This window comes from Salvelinus alpinus, chromosome 6 (genome assembly GCF_045679555.1).
Source record: "Salvelinus alpinus chromosome 6, SLU_Salpinus.1, whole genome shotgun sequence".
Classification (NCBI taxonomy): domain Eukaryota; kingdom Metazoa; phylum Chordata; class Actinopteri; order Salmoniformes; family Salmonidae; genus Salvelinus; species Salvelinus alpinus.
Genome location: NC_092091.1, coordinates 94,847,417 through 94,869,075, shown reverse-complemented (window position 1 = coordinate 94,869,075; position 21,659 = coordinate 94,847,417). Strand labels below are relative to the sequence as shown.

The following is a 21,659-nucleotide window of genomic DNA, read 5'->3' as shown; positions in this document are numbered from 1 at the left end:
GTTTATTAGGTACACCCTAAACCCTATATATATATACTCACCTGACAGTTTATTAGGTACACCCTAAACCCTATATCTATATATACACTCACCTGACAGTTTATTAGGTACACCCTAAACCCTATATACACACCTGACAGTTTATTAGGTACACCTATCTAGTACCGTGTCGGACATTTTACTCCAGAACAGCCTGAATTCTTCGTGGCATTCTACAAGGTGTCAGAAATGTTCCACCGGGATGTTGGTCCACGCTGGACGGCGGTACATTCTGACCATCCTACCAATCCTCGACTTCGGTGATGTCATTTACAAAATAGCCTCCAAAACCCTACTCAATAAATTGGATGCAGTCTATCACAGTGCCATCCGTTTTGTCACCAAAGCCCCATATACTACCCACCACTGCGACCTGTACACTCTCGTTGGCTGGCCCTCGCTTCATACTCGTCGCCAAACCCACTGGTTCCAGGTCATCTACAAGACCCTGCTAGGTAAAGTCCCCCCTTATCTCAGCTCGCTGGTCACCATAGCAGCACCTACCTGTAGCACGCGCTCCAGCAGGTATATCTCTCTAGTCACCCCCAAAACCAATTCTTCCTTTGGACGCCTCTCCTTCCAGTTCTCTGCTGCCAATGAATGGAACGAACTACAAAAATCTCTGAAACTGGAAACACCTATCTCCCTCACTAGCTTTAAGCACCAGCTGTCAGAGCAGCTCATAGATTACTGCACCTGTACATAGCCCATCTATAATTTAGCCCAAACAACTACCTCTTTACCTACTGTATTTATTTATTAATTTATTTTGCTCCTTTGCACCCCATTATTTCTGTCTCTACTTTGCACTTTCTTCCACTGCAAACCAACCATTCCAGTGTTTTTTTAGTTTTTATTTTACTTGCTGTGTTGTATTTACTTCGCCTCCATGGCCTTTTATATTTTTATTTATTTATACATATATTTGTTTGCCTTCACCTCCCTTATCTCACCTCACTTGCTCACATTGTATATAGACTTATTATTTTTTTTTCACTGTATTATTGACTATATGTTTGTTTTACTCCATGTGTAACTATGTGTTGTTGTATGTGTCGAACTGCTTTGCTTTATCTTGGCCAGGTCGCAATTGTAAATGAGAACGTGTTCTCAATTTGCCTACCTGGTTAAATAAAGGTTAAATAAATAAAATAAAAAACATTCACGCTGCCAACAGCTCATTCCATCTGATCCCAAAGAGGCTCTATAGGGTTGAGGACTGACCAGGACACTGACTGTCATTTTCCAGGCTGTGTGTTTTTCCACTCCTCATTTGTCCAGTGTTGATGATGTCGTGTCCACTGGAGACACTTCTTCTTGTTTTTAACTGGAACCCGGTGTGGTCGTCTGATCCAATCGGTGACAAGGATCCTCATGGAGCTGTTTTCACCCACAGGACCATTCTGTCACACCATTCTCAGTATAAACCCTGGACACTGTCTGTTAAAATCATCACACCATTCTCAGTATAAACCCTGGACACTGTCTGTTAAAATCATCACACCATTCTCAGTATAAACCCTGGACACTGTCTGTTAAAATCATCACACCATTCTCAGTATAGACCCTGGACACTGTCTGTTATAATCATCACACCATTCTCAGTATAAACCCTGGACACTGTCTGTTAAAATCATCACACCATTCTCAGTATAGACCCTGGACACTGTCTGTTAAAATCATCACACCATTCTCAGTATAAACCCTGGACACTGTCTGTTATAATCATCACACCATTCTCAGTATAGACCCTGGACACTGTCTGTTATAATCATCACACCATTCTCAGTATAAACCCTGGACACTGTCTGTTAAAATCATCACACCATTCTCAGTATAAACCCTGGACACTGTCTGTTAAAATCATCACACCATTCTCAGTATAAACCCTGGACACTGTCTGTTATAATCATCACACCATTCTCAGTATAGACCCTGGACACTCTGTTATAATCATCACACCATTCTCAGTATAAACCCTGGACACTGTTAAAATCATCACACCATTCTCAGTATAGACCCTGGACACTGTCTGTTATAATCATCACACCATTCTCAGTATAAACCCTGGACACTGTCTGTTAAAATCATCACACCATTCTCAGTATAAACCCGGGACACTGTCTGTTAAAATCATCACACCATTCTCAGTATAAACCCGGGACACTGTCTGTTATAATCACCACACCATTCTCAGTATAAACCCTGGACACTGTCTGTTAAAATCATCACACCATTCTCAGTATAGACCCTGGACACTGTCTGTTATAATCATCACACCATTCTCAGTATAAACCCTGGACACTGTCTGTTAAAATCATCACACCATTCTCAGTATAGACCCTGGACACTGTCTGTTAAAATCATCACACCATTCTCAGTATAGACCCTGGACGCTGTCTGTTATAATCACCACACCATTCTCAGTATAAACCCTGGACACTGTCTGTTATAATCATCACACCATTCTCAGTATAGACCCTGGACACTGTCTGTTAAATCATCACACCATTCTCAGTATAAACCCTGGACACTGTCTGTTAAAATCATCACACCATTCTCAGTATAAACCCTGGACACTGTCTGTTAAAATCATCACACCATTCTCAGTATAAACCCGGGACACTGTCTGTTAAAATCATCACACCATTCTCAGTATAAACCCGGGACACTGTCTGTTATAATCACCACACCATTCTCAGTATAAACCCTGGACACTGTCTGTTATAATCATCACACCATTCTCAGTATAGACCCTGGACACTGTCTGTTAAAATCATCACACCATTCTCAGTATAGACCCTGGACGCTGTCTGTTATAATCACCACACCATTCTCAGTATAAACCCTGGACACTGTCTGTTATAATCATCACACCATTCTCAGTATAGACCCTGGACACTGTCTGTTAAAATCATCACACCATTCTCAGTATAAACCCTGGACACTGTCTGTTATAATCATCACACCATTCTCAGTATAGACCCTGGACACTGTCTGTTATAATCATCACACCATTCTCAGTATAAACCCTGGACACTGTCTGTTAAAATCATCACACCATTCTCAGTATAAACCCTGGACACTGTCTGTTATAATCATCACACCATTCTCAGTATAGACCCTGGACACTGTCTGTTATAATCATCACACCATTCTCAGTATAAACCCTGGACACTGTCTGTTATAATCATCACACCATTCTCAGTATAAACCCTGGACGCTGTCTGTTAAAATCATCACACCATTCTCAGTATAAACCCTGGACACTGTCTGTTAAAATCATCACACCATTCTCAGTATAAACCCTGGACACTGTCTGTTAAAATCATCACACCATTCTCAGTATAAACCCTGGACACTGTCTGTTATAATCATCACACCATTCTCAGTATAGACCCTGGACACTGTCTGTTATAATCATCACACCATTCTCAGTATAAACCCTGGACACTGTCTGTTAAAATCATCACACCATTCTCAGTATAAACCCTGGACACTGTCTGTTAAAATCATCACACCATTCTCAGTATAGACCCTGGACACTGTCTGTTATAATCATCACACCATTCTCAGTATAGACCCTGGACACTGTCTGTTAAAATCATCACACCATTCTCAGTATAAACCCTGGACACTGTCTGTTAAAATCATCACACCATTCTCAGTATAGACCCTGGACACTGTCTGTTATAATCATCACACCATTCTCAGTATAGACCCTGGACACTGTCTGTTATAATCATCACACCATTCTCAGTATAGACCCTGGACACTGTCTGTTAAAATCATCACACCATTCTCAGTATAAACCCTGGACACTGTCTGTTATAATCATCACACCATTCTCAGTATAGACCCTGGACACTGTCTGTTATAATCATCACACCATTCTCAGTATAAACCCTGGACACTGTCTGTTATAATCATCACACCATTCTCAGTATAAACCCTGGACGCTGTCTGTTAAAATCATCACACCATTCTCAGTATAAACCCTAGACGGTGTCGTCTGTTAAAAGCCCAGGAGGGCGTCCGTTTCTGACATACTGAATCCGGCGCGCCTGGCCCCGACCATCACACCACGCTCAGAGTCACTTAGGTCACACGTGTTGCCCAGTCTAAAGTTCAGTGGAACAGTAACTGAATGTCTCGATGCCTGTCTGCTTTATATAACAAGACACGTCCACGTGACTCACTGTCTGTAGGAGCCATCCATTTAGGTTGTACGGGAGAGAGCGAGAGACAGAGAGACATTTAGGTTGTACGGGGTGGTGTACCTAATAAACAGGCCGGTTGGTAACTATCTGTGTCTCTGCTGTAAATAGCCAATCGGTGACAAGGACCGACCAGCTGTGCGTTCCACACGTGTTACCCAGTCTAAAGTTCAATGGAACAGTAACTGAATGTCTCGATGTCTGTCTGCTTTATATAGGAAGACACGTCCACGTGACTCACTGTCTGTAGGAGCCATCCATTTAGGTGTACAGGGTGTACCTAATAAACTGTCCGGTGAGTGTGTTTATATATATATATAGTATAGTACACTTCTTTTGTCCTGAGCCCTACACAGGGGTTGTGTGTATTTGTGTGTACCTGTGTAAGCGTATTGTACCAGCACCCACAATGCATCAGGGTCCACCCCCTCCATCTTAACCTCTTCCTGTTTGGCCTCTCTGACGTCACTGGTGAACATGGCCGCAAAGTAGTCTGACACCGACGACAGGACCAATCTGACAGGAAGGAAGGAAGGAGAATTCAGATGTTCAACCCACTATAATGGGACTATAACCTATATGTCCTATCTCAGCACAGATAGAACGAGAGAGAAGAAGAGAGAGAAGGAGAGAGAGAAGGAGAGAGAGAAGGAGAGAGAGAAGGAGAGAGAGAAGGAGAGAGAGAAGGAGAGAGAGAAGGAGAGAGAGAAAACAGAGATTATTCGGACTAGAGAATTTTGTTCCGCTAAAATAAGGCTTTCATCACGCACAAATATATTAGAGTATTTACTATCAGGGGCAGAGATTTGTTCAATTTCCACACACGTCTTTCACTGTAGAGGAGCTTAGAAGGATGGAAGAGAGAGAGATAGAGAACGAACGAGAGAGACAGAGAGAGAGAGAAAGAGAAAGACAGCGAAAGAGAGAGACAGAGACAAAGACAGAGAGAGGGGAAAGAAAGGACTCAATGTTAACTTCTTATGGCTGCAGAGCAGTATTGACTAGCTTGGATGAAAGGTGCACAGAGGTGCCCAGAGTAAACGGCCTGCTCCTCAGTCATAGTTGCTAATATATGCATAGTATTATTAGTATTGGATAGAAAACACTCTGAAGTTTCTAAAACTGTTTGAATTATGTCTGTGAGTATAACAGAACTCATATGGCAGGCAAAAACCTGAGAAAAAATCCAAACAGGAAGTGAGAATTCTGAGACTGATCAATGTTCAACTCATCGCCTATTCAATTCCCTGTAGGATATGGATCTGTTTGCACTTCCTACGCCTTCCACTAGATGTCAACAGAACGTGGAACGAAACCTCTAGTGTGATGTGGGGCCGGATGGGAGGTGTTTCAATCATTGATCTGGCAGAATGCTAGTTCCTGGTCACGCGCTTTCCTCATGATATCGCCTTGCTTTCCATAACTTCTACAGACGTGAAGAAATGCTCCGGTTGGAACGTTATTGGATATATATGATAACAACATCCTGAAGATTGATTCTCTACTTAGTTTGACCAGTTTATCCAGTTTATATAACTTTTTGAAGTTTTCATCCGAGTTCACCTGCATCTGCACGAGCGTTTGGACATGTGCACTAAACATGCTAGCAAAATTAGCTAATTGGACATAAGTAATGGACATTATCGAACAAAACAATGTATTTCTGTTGACTCCAACATGGCGGAGAAATGTTATTTTTGAGCGCCGTCTCAGATTAATTGCATGGTATGCTTTTCACGTCAAGTTATTTTTAAATCTGACACAGCGGTTGCATTCTGTGTAAAACATGTATCTTTCATCAAAGTTTATGATGAGTATTTATGTTATTTGACGTGGCTCTGTAATTTCTCCGGATATTTTGGAGGCATTTCTGAACATGGCGCCAATGTAAACCGAGATTTGTGGATATCAATATGCACATTATCGAACAAAACATACATGTATTGTGTAACATGATGTCCTATGAGTGTCATCTGATGAAGATCATCAAAGGTTAGTGATTAATTTTATCTCTATTTCTGCTTTTTGTGACTCCTATATTTTGCAGGGAAAATGGCTGTGTTTTTCTGTGGCTATGTACTGAGCTAACATAATTGTTTGGTGTGCTTTCCCCGTAAATCCTTTTTCAAATCAGACATGTTGGCTGGATTCACAACATGTGTAGCTTTAATTTGGTGTCTTTCATGTGTGATTTAATGATAGATTGATTTTTATAGTAATATATTTGAATTTGGCGCGCTACATTTTTTCTGGCTTTTGACCAAGTGGGACGCTACCGTCCCACATATCCCAGAGAAGTTAACAAGAAATTTGTGGAGTGGTTGAAAAACGAGTTTTAATGACTCCAAACTAAGTGTATGTAAACTTCTGACTTCAACTGTATGTGTGTGTGCGCTCGCCTGCGTGTCTGTCACCTGTGAGCAGGTATCCTCCTGTCCCCTGCCACCAGAGTGACGTCACACAGCTGCTTGGTTCGGAGGTAGGTCTCCATCTTGCTGATGGTCAGGTCTGCATGTGTGTGAGCCGTGTACACACACTCGTCGGGGGACACACACTCGTCGGGACACACACACGGTTCCATCGACACACATGAGGACAGCGTTGCGCTGCTGTTGGAAGTCCTACACACACACACACACACACACACACACACACACACACACACACACACACACACACACACACACACACACACACACACACACACACACACACACACACACACACACACACAGGATTATCACAGGATTTGTATTAATTTTTATTACCTTTTATTAACTAGTTCTAAGTGTTTACCTGCGAGAGAAAGACAAGATGTAAACACCATCACACACTTTCAAGATAGTGTTTTAATTGTCAGTCTATATGGCAACCAAGACCATAGCACAACACACACTGCAATTTAGTCTTCCCCCCCTCCAAAATGGCTCCCAGTTTCTCCATATCTTTACCAACGAAAGGGAAACTGAGCACTGAGCCAGAATGGCTTTGACACTATATTCAGTAGTGGCCGTATGGAAGGCAACACGCATCTTGGCTAGTCTGTCATCTGTGGGTGAGTCATACCACCCTCATGGAGTCTGTTTCTGACCGTTTGAGCAGACACATGCACATTTGTGGCCTGCTGGAGGTCATTTTGCAGGGCTCTGGCAGTGCTCCTCCTTGCACAAAGGCGGAGGTAGCGGTCCTGCTGCTGGGTTGTTGCCCTCCTACGGCCTCCTCCACGTCTCCTGATGTACTGGCCTGTCTCCTGGTAGCGCCTCCATGCTCTGGACACTACGCTGACAGACACAGCAAAACCTTCTTGCCACAGCTCGCATTGATGTGCCATCCTGGATGAGCTGCACTACCTGAGCCACTTGTGTGGGTTGTAGACTCCGTCTCATGCTACCACTAGAGTGAAAGCACCGCCAGCATTCAAAAGTGACCAAAACATCAGCCAGGAAGCATAGGAACTGAGAAGTGGTCTGTGGTCACCACCTGCAGAACCACTCCTTTATTGGTGGTGTCTTGCTAAATGCCTATAAATTTCCACCTTTTGTCTATTCCATTTGCACAACAGCATGTGAAATTTATTGTCAATCAGTGTTGCTTCCTAAGTGGACAGTTTGATTTCACAGAAGTGTGATTGACTTGGAGTTACATTGTGTTGTTTAAGTGTTCCCTTTATTTTTTTGAGCAGTGTATATATATATATATTCACAGATTCAGACTCCATTCCTTTAGAAGGACGACTCATCCATAAGACTGGATATACATTCACAGGGTCTTCAGACAGTATTCATACCCCTTGACTTATTCCACATTGTTGAACCAGCCTGAATTTAAAATAGATTAAAATGTAGATTTTTGTTCCTCACCCATCTACACACAATACCCCATAATGACATCACAATACCCCATAATGACATCACTATACCCCATAATGACAAAGCGAAAACATGTTTTTAGACATTCTTGCAAATGTGCTGAAAATGAAATACAGAAATGTCTAATTTACATAAGTATTTGCACCCTTGAGTCAATACTTTGTAGAAGCACCTTTGTCATTGAGGTTAGTATTGTGGAGTAACTACAATGTTGTTGATCCATCCTCAGTTTTCTCCTATCACAGCCATTAAACTCTGTAACTGGTTTAAAGTCACCATAGGCCTCATGGTGAAATCTCTGAGCGGTTTCCTTCCTCTCCGGCAACTGAGTTAGGAAGGTCGCCTGTATCTTTGTAGTGACTGGGTGTATTGATACACCATCCAAAGTGTAATTAATAACTTCACCCAGGCTCAAAGGGATATTCAATGTCTGTTTTTCTTCCTCCCATCTACCAATCGATGTCCTTCTTTGCGAGGCATTGAAAAACCTCCCTGGTCTTTGTGGTTGAATCTGTGCTTGCAATTCACTATTCAATTGAGTGACCTTACAGATAATTGTGTGTGTGTGAACATGGAAAGAGTCCATGCAACTTATTCTGAACTCATTTAGGCATGCCATTACAAAGGGGTTGAATACTTATTGACTCAAGACATTTCAGTTTTAAACATTTTATAAAAATAAAAAAATGTTTATGTTCTACAAACAAAATTCCACTTTGACCTTGTGGGGTGTTGTGTGTAGATCAGGGAAACAACATCTAAATGTCCTCCATTGTAAATTCAGGCTGTAACATCAAACATGTGGAGAATGACAAGGGGTGTGAGTACCGTCTGAAGGACAGAATACAAAACATTAAGACAAGGGGTGTGAGTACAGTCTGAAGGACTGAATACAAAACGTTAAGACAAGGGGTGTGAGTACCGTCTGAAGGACTGAATACAAAACATTAAGACAAGGGGTGTGAGTACCGTCTGAAGGACTGAATACAAAACATTAAGACAAGGGGTGTGAGTACCGTCTGAAGGACTGAATACAAAACATTAAGACAAGGGGTGTGAGTACCGTCTGAAGGACTGAATACAAAACATTAAGACAAGGGGTGTGAGTACCGTCTGAAGGACTGAATACAAAACATTAAGACAAGGGGTGTGAGTACCGTCTGAAGGACTGAATACAAAACATTAAGACAAGGGGTGTGAGTACCGTCTGAAGGACTGAATACAAAACATTAAGACAAGGGGTGTGAGTACCGTCTGAAGGACTGAATACAAAACATTAAGACAAGGGGTGTGAGTACCGTCTGAAGGACTGAATACAAAACATTAAGACAAGGGGTGTGAGTACCGTCTGAAGGACTGAATACAAAACATTAAGACAAGGGGTGTGAGTACCGTCTGAAGGACTGAATACAAAACATTAAGACAAGGGGTGTGAGTACCGTCTGAAGGACTGAATACAAAACATTAAGACAAGGGGTGTGAGTACCGTCTGAAGGACTGAATACAAAACATTAAGACAAGGGGTGTGAGTACCGTCTGAAGGACTGAATACAAAACATTAAGACAAGGGGTGTGAGTACCGTCTGAAGGACTGTATACACTGAGAATACAAAACGTTAGAAACACCTGCTCTTTCCATGACAGACTGACCAGGTGAATCAAGGTGAAAACTATGATTCCTTACTGATGTCACTTGTTAAATCCACTTCAATCAGTGTAGATGGGTTAAAGAAGGACTTTTTGCTGAACTGTAACATTGTAGTAGGGAGTTGTAGTTTCCAACAGGCCAATATTCTAAATAGTTTAGCGCAAAACTACTTGGTAATTAACTACAATGACTAGAATACATTGTTGAGCCTTCTTAAAACTTGTCCGGTCTGTGCGGAAAATACCACTGTAGCTAGCTAAAAGCTAGGCTAGGTTGAAGATACCACTTTAGCTAGCTAAAAGCTAGGCTAGGTTGAAGATACCACTGTAGCTAGCTAAAAGCTAGGCTAGGTTGAATATACCACTGTAGCTAGCTAAAAACTAGGCTAGGTTGAAGATACCACTGTAGCTAGCTAAAAACTAGGCTAGGTTGAAGATACCACTGTAGCTAGCTAAAAGCTAGGCTAGGTTGAAGATACCACTGTAGCTAGCTAAAAGCTAGGCTAGGTTGAAGATACCACTGTAGCTAGCTAAAAACTAGGCTAGGTTGAAGATACCACTGTAGCTAGCTAAAAGCTAGGCTAGGTTGAAGATACCACTGTAGCTAGCTAAAAGCTAGGCTAGGTTGAAAATACCACTGTAGCTAGCTAAAAGCTAGGCTGGGTTGAAGATACCACTGTAGCTAGCTAAAAGCTAGGCTAGGTTGAAGATACCGTGTAGCTAGCTAAAAGCTAGGCTAGGTTGAAGATACCACTGTAGCTAGCTAAAAGCTAGGCTGGGTTGAAGATACCACTGTAGCTAGCTAAAAGCTAGGCTAGGTTGAAGATACCTCTGTAGCTAGCTCAAAGCTAGGCTAGGTTGAAGATACTACTGTAGCTAGCTTTTAGCTAGGCTAGGTTGAAGATACCACTGTAGCTAGCTAAAAGCTAGGCTAGGTTGAAGCTACCACTGTAGCTAGCTAAAAGCTAGGCTGGGTTGAAGATACCACTGTAGCTAGCTAAAAGCTAGGCTAGGTTGAAGATACCACTGTAGCTAGCTAAAAGCTAGGCTGGGTTGAAGATACCACTGTAGCTAGCTAAAAGCTAGGCTAGGTTGAAAATACCACTGTAGCTAACGACCTCCACCAAATAACGATCATTAAAAACAAACGTCATTACCATCACAATAAACTTAAAACAGGAGGCAACAGTCATAAAATAATTGGCCAATGTGTATTATTTATCATTACTTAAAAATAGTACACACTTACAGGAATGGGTAAGTGTTTACAAGTTTGCTAGCTATCCCATAAAGCCAATAATAAAAACCATATATTATTTACATCCTCTGTGGTTTGGTAACTTCCTGTTCTTCCAATGACTCTGACTGGACTGAAGACGACATGAAGTTTGAAAAGATTAATAGTTGGTATTATTAAGTGATTCATAGTTGGTATTCATCAGTCATAAAAGTAAGCTTTATTTACCTTTGAATTAACTACTAAAATAGGGATATTGTCAGACAGCTGCTCTATAGAGATGAGATTACTTATTTTTATTAAAATAAAGTGATGTTGAATAAGTGATGGTTAATAAGTGATAAGCAGTACTGGGCAGTCACTACCATCATGGGGAAATGTATTCATTGTTTAATTCAGTGTTGATACAGAATTCAACCCACACAGGCCTAAAGCATTTAAAATGTTTAAAAAAAGATTGAAACTGAAAACTGTGATTATTTTGTAATAATTGAACCGAAACCAAATCGACCTCAAAAAGCCCTAAATCGCTAAAACACGACCTTAAAATAGACCAGACAGTCTGGACTATAACCTCATAGTCATTGTATCATTTCACATCCAAAGTGCTGGAGTACAGAGACAAAAACAACAACACAAATTTGTCACCGTCCTAATACTTGTGGAGCTCACTGTAAAATTGCACAAGAATTATACATTTATGGATTTTTTTTTAATGTTATGTTTTCTCCTTATTCAAATTGACCGCCACCCACCCCTCATCCAAACAATATTTCATGACCCTTAATATCTCTGACTGGTCCATCTGCCAGGTTATCAATACGTCGTCACCACAGACACCTCATCGTGGGTTAATATCTCTGACTGGTCCATCTAACTGGTTATCAATACGTCATCACCACAGACACCTCATCGTGGGTTAATATCTCTGACTGTCCATCTAACTGGTTATCAATACGTCATCACCACAGACACCTCATCGTGGGTTAATATCTCTGACTGGTCCATCTGACAGGTTATCAATACGTCATCACCACAGACACCTCATCGTGGGTTACTATCTCTGACTGTCCATCTAACTGGTTATCAATACGTCATCACCACAGACACCTCATCGTGGGTTAATATCTCTGACTGGTCCATCTAACTGGTTATCAATACGTCATCACCACAGACACCTCATCGTGGGTTAATATCTCTGACTGGTCCATCTAACTGGTTATCAATACGTCATCACCACAGACACCTCATCGTGGGTTAATATCTCTGACTGGTCCATCTAACTGGTTATCAATACGTCATCACCACAGACACCTCATCGTGGGTTAATATCTCTGACTGGTCCATCTAACTGGTTATCAATACGTCATCACCACAGACACCTCATCGTGGGTTAATATCTCTGACTGGTCCATCTAACTGGTTATCAATACGTCATCACCACAGACACCTCATCGTGGGTTAATATCTCTGACTGGTCCATCTAACTGGTTATCAATACGTCATCACCACAGACACCTCATCGTGGGTTAATATCTCTGACTGGTCCATCTAACTGGTTATCAATACGTCATCACCACAGACACCTCATCGTGGGTTAATATCTCTGACTGTCCATCTAACTGGTTATCAATACGTCATCACCACAGACACCTCATCGTGCGTTAATATCTCTGACTGGTCCATCTGACAGGTTATCAATACGTCATCACCACAGACACCTCATGGTGGGTTAATATCTCTGACTGTCCATCTAACTGGTTATCAATACGTCATCACCACAGACACCTCATCGTGGGTTAATATCTCTGACTGGTCCATCTAACTGGTTATCAATACGTCATCACCACAGACACCTCATCGTGGGTTAATATCTCTGACTGTCCATCTAACTGGTTATCAATACGTCATCACCACAGACACCTCATCGTGCGTTAATATCTCTGACTGGTCCATCTGACAGGTTATCAATACGTCATCACCACAGACACCTCATCGTGGGTTAATATCTCTGACTGTCCATCTAACAGGTTATCAATACGTCGTCACCACAGACACCTCATCGTGGGTTAATATGAATAAAATGACTAGTGTTATTATCATGATGAAATTCTATGATATGATTAGCATATAGACTATATAGCCAGGGGGTGTGGAAAGAACGATCCACATATTTTCCATAGTAGCGAGCGTCCTAATATACGGGAGACCTACAGCGAGCGTCCTATATACGGTAGACCTACAGCGATCGTCCTAATATACGGGAGACCTACAGCGAGCATCCTATATACGGTAGACCTACAGCGAGCGTCCTATATACGGTAGACCTACAGCGAGCATCCTATATACGGTAGACCTACAGCGAGCATCCTATATACGGTAGACCTACAGCGAGCGTCCTATATACGGTAGACCTACAGCGAGCGTTCTATATACGGTAGACCTACAGCGAGCATCCTATATACGGTAGACCTACAGCGAGCGTCCTAATATACGGTAGACCTACAGCGAGCATCCTATATACGGTAGACCTACAGCGAGCGTCCTATATACGGTAGACCTACAGCGAGCATCCTATATACGGTAGACCTACAGCGAGCATCCTAATATACGGTAGACCTACAGCGAGCGTCCTATATACGGTAGACCTACAGCGAGCGTCCTATATACGGTAGACCTACAGCGAGCGTCCTAATATACGGTAGACCTACAGCGAGCGTCCTATATACGGTAGACCTACAGCGAGCGTCCTATATACGGTAGACCTACAGCGAGCGTCCTATATACGGTAGACCTACAGCGAGCGTCCTATATACGGTAGACCTACAGCGAGCGTCCTATATACGGTAGACCTACAGCGAGCGTCCTATATATGGTAGACCTACAGCGAGCGTCCTATATATGGTAGACCTACAGCGAGCATCCTATATACGGTAGACCTACAGCGAGCGTCCTAATATACGGTAGACCTACAGCGAGCGTCCTATATACGGTAGACCTACAGCGAGCGTCCTAATATACGGTAGACCTACAGCGAGCGTCCTAATATACGGTAGACCTACAGCGAGCGTCCTAATATACGGTAGATATGTTGAACGCTGCTATACAAAGTTGACCATTCAATAAAAATCTACAGAGAATTTAACTTCGTACAAAAAGTAGGCGAGCTAACAGAAAGTAGACTAGCTAACAAAAAGTAGACTAGCTAACAAAAAGTAGACTAGCTAACAGAAAGTAGACTAGCTAACAGAAAGTAGACTAGCTAACAGAAAGTAGACTAGCTAACAGAAAGTAGACTAGTTAACAGAAAGCAGGTGAGCTAACAGAAAGTAGACTAGTTAACAGAAAGTAGACTAGCTAACAGAAAGTAGACTAGTTAACAGAAAGCAGGTGAGCTAACAGAAAGTAGACTAGCTAACAGAAAGTAGACTAGCTAACAGAAAGTAGACTAGTTAACAGAAAGTAGACTAGCTAACAGAAAGTAGACTAGCTAACAGAAAGTAGACTAGTTAACAGAAAGCAGGTGAGCTAACAGAAAGTAGACTAGTTAACAGAAAGCAGGTGAGCTAACAGAAAGTAGACTAGCTAACAGAAAGTAGACTAGCTAACAGAAAGTAGACTAGCTAACAAAAAGTAGACTAGCTAACAGAAAGTAGACTAGCTAACAGAAAGTCTAACGCTATAAATGTACTCTGAAACAGAGGCCTGTGTTAAATCACCGAGAGGAGACATTGAGCTAAACTCGTCCCGTTCTCCTCATACCTGCAGGAGCTGGAGGCCGTGTCGTCGTGGTTATTATTACTCTCGGCTCCCGTCAGTCCCGTCTCCTCTTCAGCCGCGGGAACAGATGCCTCCGGTACCGCCGGTTGGAGGAGCGACGAGCCGTCCCCGGGGCGCTCTGTGTCTGTTACCGGCCGAGAGTGAGAGAAAGACAACGGGGCGACCCACTCCGCCTGGCGGAATGACCGCGGACAAGAGGAATGTCCAGCTGCCGCGGCTGCAAACGCTGTTACCGGGAGGTTATCAGTGGGACTCCCAACAGAATTATCCACAAACTTTCTGTTGTTGGCGTTGCGTGAACTATTGCCGCTACAACTGCCGTTACCACTAGTTCCAACGGCTACTAGGCAGTTATTTCCTGTACCGGCGCCGTTAACGGTTCCGTTACTGGTAGAACAGACACTAACAGAGGGGCTCCGGCACTCTCCGGGGCTGGCCCCCGCTCCTCTCCCGGTAAAGACGTCTCCTAGCGGGGGGTTGTTGGGCGGGGGAACAGCCGGGTGACCGAACCACCTCCATCGGCTCCGGAGGATCTGCTTCACATCGAAGTCCTTCCGCAGAGAAGAGGATCTGGTCGACATTCAGGCTCTGGAGACCGGGAGAAATGTCCGGGAGATCGTACCTAGTTACCGTCGCTACTGTACTACAGCTCTCTTGGCAACCGCACGGTTACAACTGAGGAAGGGAGGCTTGAGGAGGAGGAGGAGAAGAGGGAGAGAGAACGTATGGGCGAGAGAACGGAGAAAAACGAGAGACAGAGACAGCACTCCGTTCTGTTTCCAAAAGAACACGTCGTAGAGCCGTCTTTTCTCCTCTCCCTCCTATGCTGGTGCTCACCGACAACACACACTCTCTCTCTCTCTCTCTCTCTCTCTCTCTCTCTCTCTCTCTCTCTCTCTCTCTCTCTCTCTCTCTCTCTCTCTCTCTCTCTCTCTCTCTCTCTCTCTCTCTCTCTCTCTCTCTCTCTCTCTCTCTCTCTCTCTCTCTCTCTCTCTCTCTCTCTCTCTCTCTCTCTCTCTCTCTCTCTCTCTCTCTCTCTCTCTCTCTCTCTCTCTCTCTCTCTCTCTCTCTCTCTCTCTCTCTCTCTCTCTCTCTCTCTCTCTCTCTCTCTCTCTCTCTCTCTCTCTCTCTCTCTCTCTCTCTCTCTCCACGTTGCAACGGCACAGCGGAGCTCGTAATTGGGCCACTATCTGTGTGTGTGTATAAAATGACCACCTCCACATAAACACACACACAGTCCTTCATCCATACGAAAGGGAATTTATTGTGTCAAACGCTTTATGCACAAACCAGGCAATATTTTACACATATGGAAAATATAATATTCTGGTGGTATAGAACAATAAGGTGTCTAGGTGCTGTGTGTGTGTGTGTGTGTGTGTGTGTGTGTGTGTGTGTGTGTGTGTGTGTGTCTTCTCTGTCACCTCTCCTCTCTGTCACTCTCTCCTCTCTTCCCTTATCTCTCTCCTCATGTTCTTACATTTACATTTAAGTCATTTAGCAGACGCTCTTATCCAGAGCGACTTACAAATTGGTGCATTCACCTTATGTTCTGTTATAATCTCCACCCGGCTCAGCCAGAAGAGGACCGGCCACCCCTCAGAGCCTGGTTCCTCTCTACCCATTACAGCCAGTAGAGGACTGGCCCACCCCTCATTGCCTGGTTCCTCTCTAGGTTTCTTCCTAGGTTCTTTTCCTAGCCACCGTGCTTCTACACCTGCATTGCTTGCTGTTTGGGGTTTTAGGCTGGGTTTCTGTACTGCACTTTGAGATATCAGCTGATGTAAGAAGGGCTTTATAAATACATTTGATTGATTGATCACATCCCTTCTCTTCCCTTCCCGCTCTTCTCTCTTCCCCGAGGACCCATCCCATTTCTTCCCTTCCCTCTCTTCTCTCTTCCCCGAGGACCCATCCCATTTCTTCCCAGCTCTCCGGGCACCGCAGGGCAACAACCATCCAGTCACCTTCCTGAATAACCCAATGGCCACATCCTACATACAACAGACCTCTACTACAGTAGGATATAGACACATCCTAGCAGAATGTAGTCTACATACAACAGACCTCTACTACAGTAGGATATAGACACATCCTAGCAGAATGTAGTCTACATACAGACCTCTACTACAGTAGGATACAGACACATCCTAGCAGAATGTAGTCTACATACAACAGACCTCTACTACAGTAGGATATAGACACATCCTAGCAGAATGTAGTCTACATACAGACCTCTACTACAGTAGGATATAGACACACAGCTGTCTAATGATGTCTCTAATATATATATATACATACACACACACTCACACTCTCTCTACAACCACAGAGAAGGAAAGGAGAGTTTCTTAGAAGAGTTGGAATGAGACTCGGAGGAGAAATGAAACTCGAGAGTGATTGGTCACTCAGCGACCACATCCTTCAGAGAGATTGGTCACTCAGCGACCACATCCTTCAGAGAGATTGGTCGCTCAGCGACCACATCCTTCAGAGAGATTGGTCGCTTGGCAGAGGCCCTCTACAGACAGCTAACGTGATTTGTCCCTGGGCCAAGCCAGGGACTCACACCATCCATCCACAGGCTGATGATAAACTAACACACACACACACCACCATCCATCTACAGGCTGGTGATAAACTAACACACACACACACACATCCATCCATCTACAGGCTGGTGATAAACTAACACACACACACACCATCCATCTACAGGCTGGTGATAAACTAACACACTAACACACACACACACCATCCATCCACAGACTGATGATAAACTAACACACACACACACACACACACACACACACACACACACACACACACACACACACACACACACACACACACACACACACACACACACACACACACACACACACACACACACACAGACAGACTGATGATAAACTAACACACACACACACACCATCCACCCACAGACTGACGATAACCTAACACACACACACCATCCAGGGCCCGATGATCAGTCTACATTCTATGAATAATGTTTATGTTCAAAGTCTCTCTCTCTCTCTCTCCACCCTTCCATACTTCAATTTCCTCCTCACATCCCTGCCATGATACTCCAGGAAGTGTGTGTGTGTGTGTGTGTGTGTGTGTGTGTGTGTGTGTGTGTGTGTGTGTGTGTGTGTGTGTGTGTGTGTGTGTGTGTGTGTGTGTGTGTGTGTGTGATCATAATCACTGGAGAGCAGAGCTAGAATTACAGTAGACGCATTAACAGACCAATATTCTGGGAAGTTGGAATTCACTTTACCCTGCCTTCATGTACATATCTACCTCAAATACCTTATTATTATCTATCCTGATGCCTTGTCACTTTACCCTGCCTTCATGTACATATCTACCTCAAATACCTTATCTATCCTGATGTCTAGTCACTTTACCCTGCCTTCATGTACACATCTCCCTCTAATACCTTATTATTATCTATCCTGATGTCTAGTCACTTTACCCTGCCTTCATGTACATATCTACCTCAAATACCTTATTATTATCTATCCTGATGCCTAGTCACTTTACCCTGCCTTCATGGACATATCTACCTCAAATACCTTATTATTATCTATCCTGATGCCTAGTCACTTTACCCTGCCTTCATGTACAAATCTACCTCAATCTACCTCACATTGATCTGGTACTTCCTGTATATAGCTCCACATTGATCTGGTACTTCCTGTATAAAGCTCCACAATGATCTGGTACTTCCTGTATATAGCTCCACATTGATCTGGTACTTCCTGTATATAGCTCCACGTTGATCTGTTACTTCCTGTATATAGCTCCACGTTGATCTGTTACTTCCTGTATATAGCTCCACATTGATCTGTTACTTCCTGTATATAGCTCCACATTGATCTGGTACTTCCTGTATATAGCTCCACATTGATCTGGTACTTCCTGTATATAGCTCCACATTGATCTGTTACTTCCTGTATATAGCTCCACATTGATCTGTTACTTCCTGTATATAGCTCCACATTGATCTGTTACTTCCTGTATATAGCTCCACATTGATCTGTTACTTCCTGTATATAGCTACACATTGATCTGTTACTTCCTGTATATAGCTCCACATTGATCTGCTACTTCCTGTATATAGCTCCACATTGATCTGGTACTTCCTGTATATAGCTCCACATTGATCTGGTACTTCCTGTATATAGCTCCACATTGATGTGGTACTTCCTGGATATAGCTCCACATTGATGTGGTACTTCCTGGATATAGCTCCACATTGATCTGGTACTTCCTGTATATAGCTCCACATTGATCTGGTACTTCCTGTATATAGCTCCACATTGATGTGGTACTTCCTGGATATAGCTCTATTATTTGTTTCCTTGTCTGTTACGATCTTTAAACTCTGCCTTGTTGGTAAGGGCTCGTAAGCATGTCACTGTACAATCTACACCAAATAACACTTGATTTGAATTGGGGAAGTTACACACACACACACACACACTAATGGTTGGAGAGAGAGAGAGTCGTTAACAGCCAAATAAAGAGCAGTCTTCAATAATTTACTCAGCTCTGAGAAGAGAGGGAGGGAGGGGGGAGAGGGAGGAGGGAGGGAGGGAGGGAGGAGGGAGAGGGAGGGAGGGGGGAGAGGGAGGGAGGAGGAGGAGGGAGGAGGGAGAGGGAGGAGAGGGAGGGAGGAGGAGGAGGGAGAGGGAGGGAGGGAGGGAGGGAGGGGGAGAGGGACGGAAGGGGGGGAGAGGGACGGAGGGAGAAGGGGTGTGAGGGAGGGAGGGTGAGAGGGAGGGGTGAGAGAGGAGGGAGAGAGGGAGGAGGGTGAGGGAGGAGGGAGAAAGGGTGAGAGGGAGAAAAAGGGTGAGAGGGAGAAAAAGGGTGAGAGGGAGGGGTGAGGGAGGAGGGTGAGGGAGGAGGGTGAGGGAAGAGGGAGAAAGGGTGAGGGAGGGAGGGTGAGAGGGAGGGGTGAGGGAGGAGGGAGAGGGAGGAGGGTGAGGGAGGAGGGAGAAAGGGTGAGGGAGAAAAAGGGTGAGAGGGAGAAAAAGGGTGAGAGGGAGGGGTGAGGGAGGAGGGAGACAGGGAGGAGGGTGAGGGCGAGAGGGAGGGAGGGGGAACCTTGCTCTCTAGCAGCTAAATATAGTCAGGCTTCCTACCTCATATCTACACAATAAAACACACATCAAGTGTTTAATGGACTGATGTTGGTGTGTGTGTGTGTAACGTCCCATGTTCGTCCTAACCATCTTCCTGATGGCTTCATATCCAGAGGGCCTATTTCAGTCCTATTGAACAAGCTGAGCTTCAGGACGTGACTGGAATCACTACTACTACTACTACTACTGTAGACTGTAATATACCATACATCTAGCAGACAGACAGACAGACAGACAGGAGGGGAGGGTAGAGAGGTAGGGGGAGGGGGAGGGGAGAGAAAGAAAGGAGAGAGAGAGAGAGGGAAAGAGTGAAGAGAGAGTACAAACTAACCCAGAATTACAGTTGTTCCTGTTGATGTTTTAGGATCCGCCCTGAGCTGCTGTAGAGACGGCTATATATAACACATTATCATTAACACACACAGCACTGCACACACACACACACTCTCTCTCACACACACACAGCACTGCACACACTCTCACACACACAGCGCTCACACACTCTCACACACACACAGCACTCACACACACACAGCACTGCACACACTCTCACACACACACACACACAGCGCTGCACACACTCTCACACACACACAGCGCTGCACACACTCTCACAGCGCTGCACACACACACACACACACTCTCTCTCTCTCCTGTGAGTTGTGTATCAGAGGTATCCTGAGACTGGGACCTGTTCTATCTTGCCAAGCAAATAATTACTTCTCAACACCAACATGACTGTTTCTCTCTTTCCCTTTCCAATGCCCCGGGGATCGTGTGTGTGTGTGTGTGTGTTGTAAGCTTTCGGTGTCTCTCTTCTTTCTACCCCTCTCTGTCGCTCTCTCTCATGATTCGAGGGAATTCGTACAGCACACACACACACACACACACACACACACTAATGGTTGGAGAGAGAGAGAGACGTTTACTGCCAAATAAAGAGCAGTCTTCAATAATTTACTCAGCCCTGTGAAGAGGGACTTGGTGCTCGTTTTTTTTCCCGGTTGTCTTGAACGCACCGAATTCTGTTAGTCGAAGATTTCCCGAGTTCTGACCTCACAGTGGTTTTAAACGCGGCATGAGTTAATGCTCAACGTCATCATAGCAAAACATATCATTAAAAACAAATAAACATTATGCCAGTTCGCGTAGCAGAAGATATGCACACCATGAGTATATATGGCACAGCGAAGCGTTCAGTAGGATTTGGGCCAGGCAGACAAGCTACTATAAATCAATCGGACTTATTCAGTCTGCCAGAGACGCCACACCGTCTCGATAAGACGCTGGAATTAGTAGCCTATTAAAATAAAACATTTTGAGTGAGTTTATGAATTCGTGAAAGTAAAGCGCCACAGAAGCATCACAGGAGACCCGAGGCCGGTTGGAACACCCAGCTTTCCTATGATTTCACGCCGCTTTCGAAGCATCCGTACCGGGCGAAGCATTTCCCCTTTATGGGTTCTCCAGACGGGGCTTCTGCTATTATCATCAAAACTACTGTGGTTTGTGAGTTTATAATGACAAGACGAGCAGCGCTGTGGTCTTTGACGAAACAAAACAAGTCGTTTCTTACCTTGTATCGGCTCACTTCCACTTTGAGGTTTTTTTGACGAGTGTAGAGAGTCAGAATAACTTTATCGCTTCGTCCTGTCTGTTTTTTGTCTTTAGGTGACGGTGGTGCATGTGAACTTACAGAAGCAACTAGACAAGCCGCGGC

General features: G+C 43.9%; 1 protein-coding gene across 2 annotated transcripts in view; it reads right to left on the bottom strand.

Annotated features, from left to right (window-relative positions):
- Positions 1-15,621, bottom strand: part of LOC139579631 (kelch-like protein 5) — a 49,094-nt gene extending 33,473 nt beyond the window's left edge. The window contains exons 1-3 of one of the 2 annotated variants that reach the window (XM_071408446.1): positions 14,772-15,621; positions 6,671-6,877; positions 4,636-4,772 (exon numbers count right to left, since the gene is read on the bottom strand). In XM_071408446.1, coding sequence (XP_071264547.1) covers positions 4,636-4,772; positions 6,671-6,877; positions 14,772-15,370 — 943 coding nt within the window. In that variant the 5' untranslated portion in view covers positions 15,371-15,621. The remainder of the gene's footprint in view (positions 1-4,635; positions 4,773-6,670; positions 6,878-14,771) is intronic. The other variant, XM_071408447.1, reaches the window with a different exon arrangement.
- Between the last annotated feature and the right edge of the window lie 6,038 nt (positions 15,622-21,659).